Raw genomic sequence first — 15329 nt, 5'->3', positions numbered from 1 at the left:
GTCATGAAGTGGTGCTCAGTGACAACAAATCAATTCTACGATCCCCACCCACCACTCACACAAACACACACGAGGGTAAGGAGGCCGTCCTCGTGAAAGTTTAGGCGGGCGGAATTGCCGCATCTCCAAAAGCGTCAACTTTTCAGGAAACCCAAAAAATGCATTAACATCGCATCATCAAAGAGCGCAAGACATTTTCAACACTTCCGATTGGGCAATCATTTGTAAAGATACCAGACTTGGGTGAGGACTGACTGGATATTTGCATGTTTGGACAAATAGAGAAATCTCAAATGGTTGCAACGCTGATCACTTCACACTCTGAAGCGCCATTTTGTGTCTTTGTGTGTTGTGGCGAGATTGAAAAAGGACATGGCAACACAATGTCAGACATAGTGAGCAACTCTTGGTTTCTTTCGGCAGCTTAGTCACATTTATATCCAATTTTTTTGTTCTTGTTCATTCATCGCCACTTTGTTTTTCCGTTTTACAAAAAGAAAAGAAGAAAAAGAAGCACTTCTAGAGACGTACACGTACATTATAGGCAGCATAGAAGAGAAAAAGGAGTTTATGGTACAGTAGGCCACTTGAAGAAGAGAGAAAGTCCAAAGTCTTTGATTGTCACTCCCTCCGTTCATACAGAAGTTATCGCCTCTATAATTGTCTTGACTCAAAACAGCGCCATTGTCCCCTTTGTCCATTGGATAGAAACAACTTATTCAAAACATAATGTCACTCGGCAGAGCGCAGACCTCTGCCAAGGCTGGACAGTTCACTAAAGTGAAAGAGAAAACAAACAAAGCCAAAAATCCCAGAGAGCCATTTTGCATTTTTGTCCGTTCGTAGGCAAGCAGGCTACTTCCTGGTTGAGGACAGGACCGTACCATTTTTTTTACATTTTTTTTTTATTCCAAGGTGAGGCGAGGGGCATGTTCTTTGTGACTAAAATGTATTTCGTTAGGTTGCCAGATACTTCCCGGTTCATGGAAAACGATGTAAGACATCAGGAAACGACAGACCGGACTCTAGGGGGAACAATCCATTGTGACATGAAAAAAAAAAGAGAAAAAAAAGAAAAGAAATTCCTCCATCCATATTTTCACACAGATTAGTATCAACAAGTTGCTGACTCATACACAAATAACCAAAAACCTACATCTGGCCCTTACACTTTTACACTTTGCATACTGTAAATAACAAAGCAGTGGAGTCTATCTGACTTCTCTTTTTGTGTGTGTGGGGGGGGGGGGATTTTTATGTTTTTTACCCAGCATGCATTCTGCCTTCAACATTGCCCAGAGAGGCTGTGATTGGCCGGGGCTTATACTTAACACTTGAACACGTTGAAAAGCATTGAAAGCCTTCATCAGTTTCCACGTCTGCAGAAGGCAACCATAGAAAAAAAAAAAAAAGTACAAAATGCCTCGAAATATTCTCTATGATTATATTATATGCATATATACATATTTGTTTGTATATATGTATATAAACCAAATGACTACAAGCCAACTCAGTGAAACAATTCATCAAGTCAAGTTCACAAACATGAATACCATCAAGTGCTGCTGTCATGAAATGAAGTGAGAACCTCTCGTTCCACATCATATTATCATTATCATCATCGCTAGAATTATTACTACATGACGGTTTTGGACACAATATGGACGAGGCTATGATTTGATGCTTGTTTTTGCCCTTTACAGTTAAGGAATTTTAAAAAAAATAATTGGGGGGGGGAAAAAAATGCATGTTGTATTTACAGTGTGACTCGTAGTTGCATGCAGGTGGCCGTGTTTGTGTGTGCGCGCGCGTATGTGTGTGTGGGTGTGTGTGTATAGCAGGGGTGGGCACATGTACATTTAAAAAAAAAAAAGAAAAATAATTTGTACTTACTTTAAATTTAGATTATTCATTAATGTCAATTGTATATTAGTAATTGTATAGAGAAAACAGTTTATTTTACCAACATTTAGTAATGTATGAGTCAGTCAAGCAATGATTTAATGAGATAAATGAATTGCAAATACAATACAATGTTACAGAACTTTCTTTTTTCTTACCAATCACTGTCTGGCTCTCCACTCCTGTCCTTTAGGACTTTTTGGATGGGGGGGATCAATTCCGAGCAGTTTCCCCAAAACAAAACAAAAATGCTTTGCCTAATCCCGGTGTATCCCGGCGTGTGCGTGTTGTGAAATGATGGCCGCTCACGCTCACCGACTCCCCGAGGTCACTCGCGCAATCACACCCCCACCCTCGCTCCTCCACTCCAGCATCTTGGCTTCAAGCTTTTCCTCCCTCGACTCCTCTCTCCATTCCCCCCACCGCGTTCCCCTTCATCCCTCCCCGCCGTCCTTTCCCCTTTCCCCTCTGCGCCATAAAACAATAAGTCTTGAATGTCTGCGAGGAGGCCCGCGCTAATGGAGCCCATTAGGCCCCGTAATGAAATATACATTACACCATTACAGAGGACTGCAGCGCTCAAATAATAAAACATGCACAATTCAATTTCCTACTCGGACCGGCGTGAGTGTCTTTCAGCGAATGTGTGTGTGCGCGCGTGTAAAGATAAGGTAAACAGTTTGTGTAACACGCGCACACACAGTTTTGAAGCATGTCTGAATGTTAAGAGGCCTGAGCATTTAATATGAGTTGACCAGAAGAACCGCACCTGCCACGTGTCTCTCGCGACGTCTGAGAGCTTTGTTATCAAGTAAATATATAAAGTTGACAACATTTGTTGCATTATTTAAACAAAAATGATGTATTAAAGTGTCCCATTCTACTTGTGTCGGAAACAGAAACCACGGGGAAAAAAAGCTTTGCTGCCTGGACTCCCTGTAATATTGTCCTTATTATATATTGGAAGCATTTTGTTTATTATTTTATGACAGTTACTTCGAGATTTCGTTTTTAGAACTAGCTTAAAGCCCCCCCGTCTGCAACGACCCCTTTAGCCGTGAACGTGGCGCAGCCGTTGCCGCGTCAATCAATCGACCCCCGACACCAGCATCTGTTCCTTTTTTTTTTTTTTTTTTTTTTTTTTAAATGCGGGTGGGGGTCGGTTTTCGGCCGGTCATCATATTCCCCTCTATTAAAAAAAGTGTAACAACACAATGATTATAGCAGGCCGAGCAGTTCAGTCATGCCGTGAAAAGATCAACAGGAAATGAACAGAGTGAGGTTCCGTGGGCCGGCGAAGATAACGCGTCGCTACTTTTGCACTGCCTTAATGTATTTTAGCGACACAACTGCTTTCAGAAGTTGACGAGCTCGTACTTAATTAAGGAGAGTGCGAAGCAAGTGCTTTCGCTCTGAGCCTCAGCTTGCTATTCCTGTCTGGTCGGCGTTTCCGGATTTTGTTTTCTTGGGTAGATCCTTCAGTGTTGTTTCTTCGGTAGTTTCTACCGTCATTAATAAGAAGAAAAAAAAGAGAAAAAAAATAAAAATAAATCAAATAAAATACAAAAATAAATATATAAACAATCTGTAACATTAAAATATTTGTAATATCATTAAATAAAAAAAAAAAAGAATACATGATAGTTACTTGCCAGTTTCCCAAAAAATGTTTTCTTTTAGCACACTTTGTTGGGCGAACGTTGACATGTGCTGAGCACGTGTGCGTAAGGTACAAATTAATCACATACAAATTAAATATCTAAAAATATATACAATTGAAAATATTGACTTGAGCATTTTTTAAAGGAATAAATCCAAAGTTGGATCAAGCAAATTTCTTCGACTGTCCATCCCTAATCTTCATTTCTTGAGGGCTGACATTGAATGATGAGATGGTATGCGCGTGTGTGTGCGTGCGCGTGTGTGTAGAGGGTTGGTTGATTAATGGAGGGGAGGTGGTAACACAGTGTCATTGAGGCTCCATATCACATGGAGCCAAATCCTCACACACAACGACAAACCTTCCTCCGGTCTCGTATTTACATGGAAAAGCGCCACGAAGCGTTCCTTGTAGAACTGAGTCAGTCCGTTAAGTCCAGCAAAGCGTTCCAAAAGGAGCTTTTTCCAGGAAAGATGAAATGGGAAATAGCGGAAGGAGGTGTTTGGGGGATTGTTTTTCATTTTTCATTTTTTCGATTGCCTTTAAAAGTTGTTTTCACATCCGGTACGGCTCTTCTTCACCCCTCGTTGCGTTCATCCCAGAATGTCCAGGTAGACGGGCGAGGCTTTGGCCAGGTTGAGGAGCAGGCCGTGGATCTCCTTGATGTTGAGTCTCATGTGCGGCTCCCTCTGCCAGCAGCCCAGCATGAGGTCGTACACCTCTTTGGGGCAGGTCCTGGGGCGCTGCAGCACCCTGCCCTGAGTGATGCACTCGATCACCTAAGGAGAGCGGGGAGGCGGGAGACACAAACACGGGCGGTTTGTCGGCGTACAAAAAAAAATAAAAAAAATATGTCAGCATACATGAATTATTAACCCGCGTGATGAAGTCAGACCCAATCGGAACTGACAAGCGCACGCATCCGACGTCGGGGCGAGGTGCAAATCTTCAAAGTGGCTTTGAAAGCAGACGCTTCATTCATTGTCGAATTCCAGAGATGTTTCAAATAATCCCGCGACTGGCCACGGATTGCTGTGGACCAATTACTCTACGCGACCTTTTGTTTTATTATTGTCTTTGCAAAGTCAACATATTTGATACAGCTCTGGTTTTGGATCACTTCAAGATTATGCAAGTCTACCTAATGGTTTGGCCATTAGGTGCACACCTGAAGATAACAAATGGATCCAAAAAAAAAAAAAAAAAATGCAGTGTAAATAAAGGCAATCATATTTGACGACCCCCTTAAGGGATTCAAATGTGTAATTTGACATTTTTTTTTAAAATTTCAATGATCCAAATATATGAAATAAACTAAGTATAAATAATAATAAATAATTACAATAAAAAAGAAAAGAAAATTGCATAATTACAACAGATCATAATAAAATAAATATAAAAATGTACTTACAATTTTTACATATAGTTAATATTAGTAATTTCAGATATTCTAAATGTAAATATGTAATTATATTCTATGAAACAATGAAATACAGTAAATGATAAAATTATGATTCATAATAACAACTTAACCATTTCTATTACGAATGATCCATTCGTAATAGAAATGGTTTATATTACTAATGGGAATATAAACCATTTCGGTTTATATTCCAAAGGCAAGAGAACCACTTGAGAGGTCAGAAGGGTTGAAGGCCAGGCCGAAGGGCTCCAAATGGCAGCCCTCCCCCGAAGCTGGGTCACGGCCCAAGAAAAAGGAGATTTGTAAATCCTATTCAATATTCAAAGGACTCTCAATGCGTGCTCGTAAAGTGAGCATATGAGCCCCCATCTTAGAATGCCCTTTCGAAGTCAAACAGAAACCACAATAAAAGCAAATTAATCCAAAATGAAAAACGGTAATTATACAAAAGTGCTGTTATTATTTTCATTATTATTATTATTATTATTATTATTATTATTTTTGAGCGAGAGAGGAGCCTGTGTGAGCTAATCACAATATTAAAGCAACAATTGAGTGCAAATTGTACAAAAGCACAAGCATTCCGTTTCCCAGCAACGTTAGCCTGAGTGTGCCTGTGGAAGTTCCAATTCTGTAAATTGTACAAAAACTCATCCTGTATATTTTCACCAGAGAGAGTTGATCCACAAATTCTAACCCAAAATAGTAGGAAATTGTGCCAAAACACTAAGATTCCATTTAAATTGAACTATATTTGAAAGCAAGAAGAACTTTTCCACACTCACCTGTGTGAGCTGATCAAAACAATTTAAGACAAACTGTACAAAAGCACTACCAGTATATTTAAACTGGACTATTTCAGAGCAAAAGTAGCATTCAGTAAGTTCAATCATCATGTGCTCACGATTTTATTTATTCATTGCAAAATAATTAAAACACATTGGCGCAAAAGCTTTTATGTGTCGGAACGGGATTAGCATTTCCCAGATAAAGAACATTTATCCATATCATCAAAGCTATGGGGGTTTAGTTAGGGCATATTATGTACAGTATGTCCATTGTGGACTAATTACAGTTCATTACTTTTGGTATGAATTCCTACTTATAATTCTGACCACAGCGTGACGAGAAAGCAGTAAGCTACCTCGTTATTGGAGAGCTGGTACCAGGGCTGTTTGCCGTAGGTGAAGATCTCCCAGAGGACCACACCCAGACTCCAGACGTCACTCTCTGTGGTGAACTTCCTGTACATGATGCTCTCGGGGGGCATCCAGCGGATTGGCAACATGGTGTGACCTCCCACCTGAGGGCGCAAAAAGCAGGGGAGGAAGAAAGAGTATGATGAGATGCGGAGAAAATAAGAGAGAGTTTGCAAATGTCAAATTTGCACACACACCAATTTCAATGGGGATATATCAAGTGGGGTGAGCGCATTTTCAAAAGGGCTGCAAACATTTCACTTCTCCAAACGACTTATTGACACTTAAGAAGTCAATGGAATTTGATGCTTTTCGTGACGATCGCAAAGCTTGCGCCGCCTCTAAATCAAACGCACGTACGTTTCAGTCGAGCTCAAGAGGTTGTCGCTCTCCAATGACAACTTTTAATAACCATGTATCCATGTTTAGCGCGGGGGATATATGTTGCAAAATCCAAGATACAGTTGCGCATCTGAAACCATCTATCCCTCTTACACACTGTAAACATTTAATATCAAAAACCTTCTAAAGCACAGTGGAGCCTCGGTATACGAATTTCCGTGTTACGCGACTGCGTTCGCGAACCAAGGAAATGTTTCCCATTGAAATGAATGGAAACACAATTAATCCGTTCTAGCCCCAAGAACAATCATTATTATTTGCTTTATTGGTGGGTGATTAAAATAAATATAGCACAGTATAGAAATGAGTGAAACATTTTTACCAAGAAATAACACGTTTGCTAGCAAATCACTATACAACGTTTTAACCTTTTTGCATACAGTGCTGTAGTCTTAAACGTAGATAACGTAGGTGAGCTTGTGCAAGCTAAACAACAAGTTCTCACAAAAAGGTGGAATATTGTACAAAACTGCAAATATGTTTAAAGGAGCCTATTTTCTTTCAATATTAGCATGGGTGATTCTGTGTGAGCTTGTCAAGTAATCGCAGGAAATTTGCAGGAAACTGTACAAAAGACATTTTAAGCACTTGCCAGTCCATTTATTATTTCGAAAGAAATTGTACAAAATCATTAATATTCCCTTTAAACTGGACTAGATTTGAGCAACATAACAATAACAAATAACCAGTTAAACATTTAAAATTGTTTACCGGCATCATTATTTATAACTCGGATCTGCATTTGTTGCCGGAAATGCCCTTAAAAACACATTTCTGCACCCAAGACACACGTCACACTAAAACAGAACGCTGTCACTTAGTTTTAATGAACTGACTGTCAACAATATTTATGATGAATGCAATGTTTTGAATAGGTGATTGACAATAAAAGTATATTTCAGTGAAGCGAAAAAAATTGGTCAGCTAACTTCGCAAAGAAATATTAATCGCGATAAAAATAGGTAGCAGTGGATGTGCGTGCCATTTGCGTCAATAGCAGTTTAACTAAGTTGTCCCAGGTTAGCGTAAATAATTGAATTCTGACTTACGGTCACCGGCGACAACCAACGGCAGCGTCGGCGAGCCGAGAGCAGCAATCAGCCGCTAATGACAAACTCAGAGGGACTTTTGCTCTTTTCATTAAACGCTAATCACAAACGAGCCTTTGGAGAATATTTCTGCTTAGTGAGGGTGACTGTCACACTGCAGAAGATGTCATTACTATATTCGGGATGGGCATGATAATCGCTTCCAACTTTTAACACTCGCATTGACACCTGTGGACAATTTATTTAGTCTTCGATGAGCCTAACAGGCATGTTTTTGAAATGTGGGAAGGAGTACCCGAAGAAAACCTGGACAAGCACATGCAAACGCCTGAGAAGGGATTTGAACCCAGAACATCTGAACAGTAAGGCAGCCGTTCTCACCACCGCCTTTGATTTACTCTTTGAATAATTTAAGAAAAACAAAACAAAACAAACACAAAAAAAAAAAAATTGCACAGAATTGTACAGAAGCACTTTTTGTTCATTTCATTTTGTTAAAACTGGACTGTGTGCTAGTCAATATTAGTATTTAGTAGGAAATTGTACCAAGAAAAAACTTTACCAGTTCACCAGGGTGAGCTAATCAACAAAGACTCGCATAGTATACAAAAATAAAAAAAAAATAAAAAATCTCATTCAAGCTTATCAACACATTTAAAGAATTTAGAGTGAAATAATACATAATCTCCTTTAGGTGAATTTTAATGTCATTGCGCGACGTCGATACACTGGAAACGTCAGTACTGATGTCAACTGAGGACACTCCATATTTCGTTGTTGTAATGCGGTCATGTTACACGCCATACTAGAAAGTGAGTAATATTTGACAATCTCAGCAACACACGTTTCAATGCATTATTCAGCATATCCGCAGAGAGAGCACCAAACCATTTATTGGAGTATTTTACTGTGTGCTATATGAAGACGCCGCTCGAGTCTTTCTTCTTCTTCAACCTGCACAAAAAGTGAATTAAACCTCGCTCGGTATCAGGCGTCTCCTCGATTGCTCTCGGCGAACATGAATCTCGCCGGCGATCGTCGCGCCGTCGCGCCCCGCCGATAGGACAGTCCATTTTCCCAGGTTTATGTCCGTTATTAATGGCCTGCGCGCCGCACTCGGCCCGTTTCTGTGCTAGTCAGCGGCTTATTTAATGGCGTCGTAAAATGCGGACGCTCACATAGATAGCCATCAGGTTCTGCCTCCATCTCTGGAGTGCTAAGTCTTCGCAAGCAAACCTTTCTTCTTCTTCATCTTCTCCTGTCAAGACTGCTTTTTTTGTTGTTTTCAGTGTCCACTTGTTGGCTTACATCTGCTAACCGCTGTCTAGCGTGGACACCAGCGAGAATATAACATACTTTACTTGATTATTTCTCTCGGGGAAACCATCCGAGTATATTGTTCTAGTCCACGTTTCGTAGTCGAGCACAAATATGCAGCATTTCTTCTCTTCCTCTCGTTCTCGAACATCATCGAGTCACTTACGTGTCTCCAACTGGTCGTACCCATTAGATGTTTTGTTTTATTCATCGTGGCTGATCATTTCCCCTGAAGGTCTGAAATATTAATAGCTCAAGTGCTCGGCCACCTTCTTTTAATGTTTGTTACGCCTGCGTTTGGTTTCGATGTTTGTATGTGTTTTACCAGCATAACAAACATCGACTGAACGGATTTCCAGTCAACTCTAAAGCGGGGCGTGGCACCGACCAAAGAAGAAACCATTAGACTTTGGTGCCGATCCAGTACTTGATGCATAACCTATCCTCGGGAAGACTCCGAAGTCATGGAAGGCAGTGAGAACGGCAACATCGGTGTCACCTAAATGATAAACGTTTTAGCGTGTGAAAGGTTAAATATGAGTATTTCCACATTCAAATTCTTTCGAAACAAAACCAAATCCAGAATGGCAAGCAACACGCAAAGCCTCGAGGCCCCCTCTCATCTCGGTGAACCGACCCTTACCAACTACTTGTTCAAATGCCAAACAGTAATTACACATTTGTCAACTATGGCAATGTTGTTTACTGCGTCGGTAGCATTTTTAAGACCTACGAAGAGCGGATTTGGGGATTAAGTGTCATTATGAAGGATAATAAAGACTTAATTCAGCCTTAATTATGGAAAATCAAATCAGGATCCACAGACACATTGCATTTGTCTGTGTGTGTGTGTGTCATAAAACTGGAATATATTATCGTGTCCATTCAAGTACATTTTGGCTGCAGCGAGGTTGTAACGATACTTAAGTTTTCGCTATGTAACGTTCGGTAGCGTGCAGAGGTGTATCGAGTTTCCAGACCGAACATGAATGCAATAATTCCCAACGACTGCGCCGCAGCACATTAGGGTGCCGTGAGAGATTCAGTTGTCATTTATTTCCGACAATTGATGTATCTTTGTTCATCTATCAATGCCAGCGATGTACAATTAAATGCTCTTCCATTGGATGGCAGACGGTCCAATTAGCCTGTGGACACACCTGTTGCCATGCATACGACATACGTCATGGCTTCCTGTGGGTCCAGCGGACCGCAGCTAATTCGCGGGGGATGGAGACTGAACCGGACCGCGAATAGCGAAAATCCACAGATATTTGACGCCAATTATGATTGCAAAAATTAACCCCAATAAACCGGTTGGTTCCCCCCTCAAAAAATAAAAACATTGCAACAAAATTAGATTTTTTTTTTTTTTTTGTGTGTGTGTGAAAAATGAACCCAACAAATTTGCAGATCGTCGAAAGGTATGCGGGGGTCCATTATTTTTGGATCAGCTTTGTGTTTAATTCAACAGAAGCAGATTTCCCACCAAGTTCATTTGCATTTCAGTGTGTTTGAAACATTTTTGTTACGTCGTGCGCCCTGAGAGTTTCCTAATGTAAAATATGTGCCTCGGCTCAATTAAGCTTGAGGAACGCTGCTTTACTGTGCCGAATGCGAACTGAACTCTGGCCTTAAAACCACGATACGTACCAAACCCTGATTTTTGGCCTACCCCCTAATATATTCTCGATTATTCTCTCGCTAGGCATGTATCCATCTCTGCTGGTCCCTACATCCTTCCATCCATCCATTACGGATCAGTCTTTCCTGTTACATCTACACATCAATCTATCAATTCATCAAGAGTCCAAAATTTCTCACGTTCCTGTCTCTCCCTCCTCCTCGCCTTCCCGTCCGTCTCTCTCCCGGCCTCGTGAATATGCATCGTTGCAGCCGGACGGCCGCCTAAGTGTTCCAGGAATGACTAAAATAAAAAGGGGAGGGGTCAAATACAGCAGTGGAGGAGATTCTTGTCACTCAGCGGTGACCACCTGGAGCCTGGCGTGACCATGGCAACTAGGGGGGGGGGGGGGGGGGGGGGAAGCCAGTGGAAAGATGCTGTGTGGGTTGGGCTTATGTGACAAACTCCACCCACTGCTTGATACACAGGAACCTTAATTGGCCTCAGTGTTGCCATGGAAACAAAAACGAGTGAATTTTTCTTATTTTTTTATGAGCGCGTGTGCGTATGTGTGTTTCTTTCGCCTGCTGAGAAGGAAAGAAGTCGCTCTCCTGATGCACTCATTTAATATATTGCGATTATTCTACTTGTGGAAAAAGTCTTATGTAACCGCCTGTCGAAGATTAAGAACACAATTTGAATGAGACTAAATCTTCCAATTAAAAACCACCCACACGCAATTATCATACAGTAGATAAAACACCAAACATAATTAGTTCAATCTCCGTGAGCTTTATAAAATGTTTGCTTAACACGTGTTTAAGCATCGCCTTGGTGTTAATGTGTCATGTGACAGCATTGTGCTCGCTCATTGGGAAGGGCTCATCGCTGCTCTCCTTGCAGTCGGCTTCTTCGTTAAGATGCGGTTTGTTTGCTTTGTAAAAAAAGGTGACAAATATGGAAAAAAAGTCTGTCTGTGCTTTGTTACCCGGAAGAGACAATACAACCAAATCAGACATTTCCTTTCATTTCTCATATTTATGCATGAACGCCGTTTAGGGAGCGAAGGCATTCAAAGTCCTTTTTGAAGTGTTTGTTTTCTTTTTTATTTGTTTTCTGTCATTGTTTGTTCAGAATCAAGCATTCACTAGCACTGAATCTGGGGAAGGTTATGATATTCTGTTATGAATATCAACTTTTATTGCACTACTGTAAAAATAACGAATGCATTATTCATCTGGTGTGAAATTCAAGGCCCGGGGGCCAGATCTGGCCCGACAAATAATTTTATGTGGCCCGTGAAAGCGAAAAATGCAAATTGTCTTTACTTTTAATTAGGGCTGCAACAAACAATTACTTTAATAATCGATTTATGTGTCGATTAATCGATGAATTGGATTAAGAAAACGTTTTAATTTCCATCCCTTTGTTTAAAAAAACGGCATTATTTCACTTTGACACAGCATGAAATACATAAATTGATTATGATTCAATTACTGGTTTGGTCTGTAAATTGTCAGAAAATAAAAACAAATGTTGCTCATTGTTTTCCAGTGTAAAAGTAGATGTTTGTGTCAATGTCTTATTTTGATAAAACACAAAGATAATCCAGCTGCTTTCATGGAAGTCTACATAAATCTAAGAATATTTCATGTTGAGAGGCTGAAATTTGACAGAAAAATTGATAATTTTAAGTTAAACACTGACTCTAAATGATTATTTGGTTATCACAAGAATTGTCGATTATCTTGATAATCGATTAGTTGTTAATTAATCAATTTATTGTTGCACCTTTACTTTTAATAATGTTGAGATAGTGGAAGCATTTTTTGTTGTTGTTGTTACCAAGCCCCCTTTTAAAATATATATATATTTTTTTAAAACTGGATTCTGATTTCAAAACTAGTTGTCCATCAATTTGTTGTGTATATATAATAATATGAGACCATCATACATTTATTTATATGGGTTCACAGTCATAACGGCCCTCTGAGGGAAACCATAACTATGATGTGGCCCGCAACAATAATAAGTTTGACAACCAAGTTATATAAACAACTAAACATCTTGAAGCCTAACTTACTTCTTTAGACTTTTCTCCTCAAGTTGAGCCGATTAAAATTAGACAACTCTAAATCCCCCAAAAGTTGCCTAAATTAAAATTAAAGCGCAGTATCCCCCAAAAGTTAAAAGAACACTAATGTAAATCCCTCCAAAATTGCGCTGGTTAATGTAAATCCACTAAAAGTTGTGCATGTTAAAATAACATTATCAGGAATCCCCCAAAGTTGTGCAGGTTAAATCATGACAATTCTAATGCAATCCCAAGTTAAAATGAAACTACGGTAAATACCTCAAAACTCATGCAGGTTAAAATAAGATTACCTTAAAACCCCCCAAATTTTCATCGATTAAAATAAGAGTACTGTACAGCAAATTCTGAAAAAACTGCACTATTTCAAATAATAGAACCATAAATCCCCCAAAGGTTGCGCTGGTAAAAATAAGACTACTGAAAATCCACCTGAAAATGGTTAAAATGAAACTACTGTAAATCCCCCCCCAAAATTGTGAAGATTAAAACGAGACTACCACAAATCCCCCCAAAATTGTTGTGTTTAAAAAAAACAAAAGACTACAGTTAAATCCTGCTGGTTAAAATAAGACTATAAAGCCATCAAAAGTTGTGATGGAAAAATGATTATATTAGTAAAAATCTAATAAAGATTGTGGGTCTGCATAGAAATTCATCTATACTGAATTAGCATTAGGAGCACCTGGGTGGAAATTTAAATTAAAAAAAAAAAAAAAAAAAATGCTTTGCAAGGGGAGTCTATGAATAAAGGCGAGAATGGAGGCATCAAAAGCGTCTGCCAGCCTCTTTTTTTTTGTAAGCGGATGCTGTGACGTTAAAGCAGCCTCGTCAGTCCTACGCCTTTGCTTCTATTTCCTCCCACACACACACACACACATGCACACACACACACACTGAGGTAGGGGGCTGATTCCTTTATGAGTCATCTTGGCTCCTGTCTGACGTAAGCGGATGACTGAACACGCTTACCCCCCCCACACATGTGCGAGCACACACACACACACACACAAACACACACACCACGTCCCCTGACTCTCCTGGATGCCAAAGCACGACTTAATTCTTGCACCTCTTCTTGCGTCCCCGACATTTCTGTCATTTGCGATAGAAGTATTCACTTGATGCTCAGTTGTGTTTTATTTCTTCTGCGACTGTGTTGTACATCGCCCCCATCTGATTCTTTATCCTTCCATCACTGACCGCTTTCTCAGCTGGTGTATATTTACTCGTTTCTTGTTTCCGTCCCCTCCGGCATCCAACAGTTTGCGCCCCCAACACACACTATCCTCCTCCGCCATCTCCAGCGCTGTTCCAAGCATACTAAACAAGTTCCCTGATTACTTTTCTTCCCGAGAAAACGTCAGATACAACTCGGCGGCTCACCGGCGCTGCCTTTGTGTGTTGCCATGGCTACAGCCTCAGCACACTTAGCTCTATTGAAGAGAGGAGGGGATGCGAGGGGAATTGGGGAACAGGGATGTGGGGAGATTTGTGGGGACTGGTATTTTGCCATCACAGCGCACAAAAGAAAGCCAGAGGGAAGTCTTCGTATTTGCACACCTTTCATTCCGAGCAACGCTGAGATTCCACGTTTAATCCGGACAACATTTAAACAATTTACAAGGGCATTTTCCGGGCGGATTGGCTGTGTAAACTGTGTAATAAGATCTCCTGTTGTCACAGACACGAATATAAAGAACACAATGCATTTGGTACGCACGTTTGTCAATTCTTCCCCTACAATTGCGGTTAATTGGGGGCACGGCCTTCATCAGAGCGGAGGCCAATATTTGAGGACATTGGAAACAACTCTCATTGTAATGCAATCAGATTTACACCAGCGCAAACTACACGCGCAATAATAAATGTACTTAAATCAAAACCTTTCTAAGCATTATTATATGTTCCCTTATATCATGTCTCTTCCACTATAATAGATGCTGTGACCTTCAATAAGTCTTTTCTACCTTCGACTGGTGGGCTCATTACAGCACAATTGCTAGCCAAAACAGCAGCCCTCATCAAGTCTCTCAGATGAATTAAAGATCAGTTTTACTGCATGTTGCAAGCAAGTGCAAAAGTCCCAAAAGAAGTTTGTTCAAGGTCTCCTGCTTCATAAACGACTGCAGCCACTGTCGTTGAGTCGTGTGGTCGCAGTTCACTTTTCCCAAATTCACCTATTTTCCTCCGCCTTTAGAACTTATCAGCTGTTTGCTGAAAAACTATGCTTTGCATTTTTGTGTGCTCCTTTGGTTATGCCTTAAAAGGCCACAAGACGGCGCTAGAGCCTTGGCCATACAGGAAAGTAGTAATTGGTACGAAGGACATACATTGAAGTGATACTTCTGCACTGACAAAAAGGCTTTGTATGATGGGGAGGAGCTAAGTTTAGCCTGGGTTGTTAGTGGAAGTTAGTCTTCACCGCATGTGCCTATACAGGTGCATTTTTGGTGCATTTTTGTTTTTTTTAAATCAAATAATCTGAAAGTTATTATTTTTTAAGGATAATGTTGCAAAAAGAGTTTGCAATTATACCAACTGTTTTGAGAACACAGTTTATTGTATAGTTACGGTCTAAACTATGAATATAGGAAATTATAAACATTTTTTATTTCTTTATTTGTTTGAATCATTATTTGTGACAACCCTTGGCCCCCG

The 15329-nt window shown here is 40.2% G+C and overlaps 1 protein-coding gene across 12 annotated transcripts in view; it reads right to left on the bottom strand.

Moving 5' to 3' along the window:
• Positions 1-386: 386 nt before the first annotated feature.
• The window catches only part of ntrk2a (neurotrophic tyrosine kinase, receptor, type 2a), a 70329-nt gene continuing 55386 nt past the window's right edge, over positions 387-15329 (bottom strand). For all 12 annotated transcript variants that reach the window (XM_061767939.1, XM_061767943.1, XM_061767940.1 and 9 more), the window contains 2 exons: positions 6130-6288; positions 387-4341 (listed from right to left, as the gene is read on the bottom strand). In XM_061767939.1, coding sequence (XP_061623923.1) covers positions 4156-4341; positions 6130-6288 — 345 coding nt within the window. In that variant the 3' untranslated portion in view covers positions 387-4155. The remainder of the gene's footprint in view (positions 4342-6129; positions 6289-15329) is intronic.

Source organism: Phyllopteryx taeniolatus, chromosome 3 (assembly GCF_024500385.1).
Source record: "Phyllopteryx taeniolatus isolate TA_2022b chromosome 3, UOR_Ptae_1.2, whole genome shotgun sequence".
Taxonomy (NCBI): Eukaryota; Metazoa; Chordata; class Actinopteri; order Syngnathiformes; family Syngnathidae; genus Phyllopteryx; species Phyllopteryx taeniolatus.
Note: the sequence above shows the minus strand (reverse complement) of the source record. Positions and strands in the feature narration are given on the sequence as shown.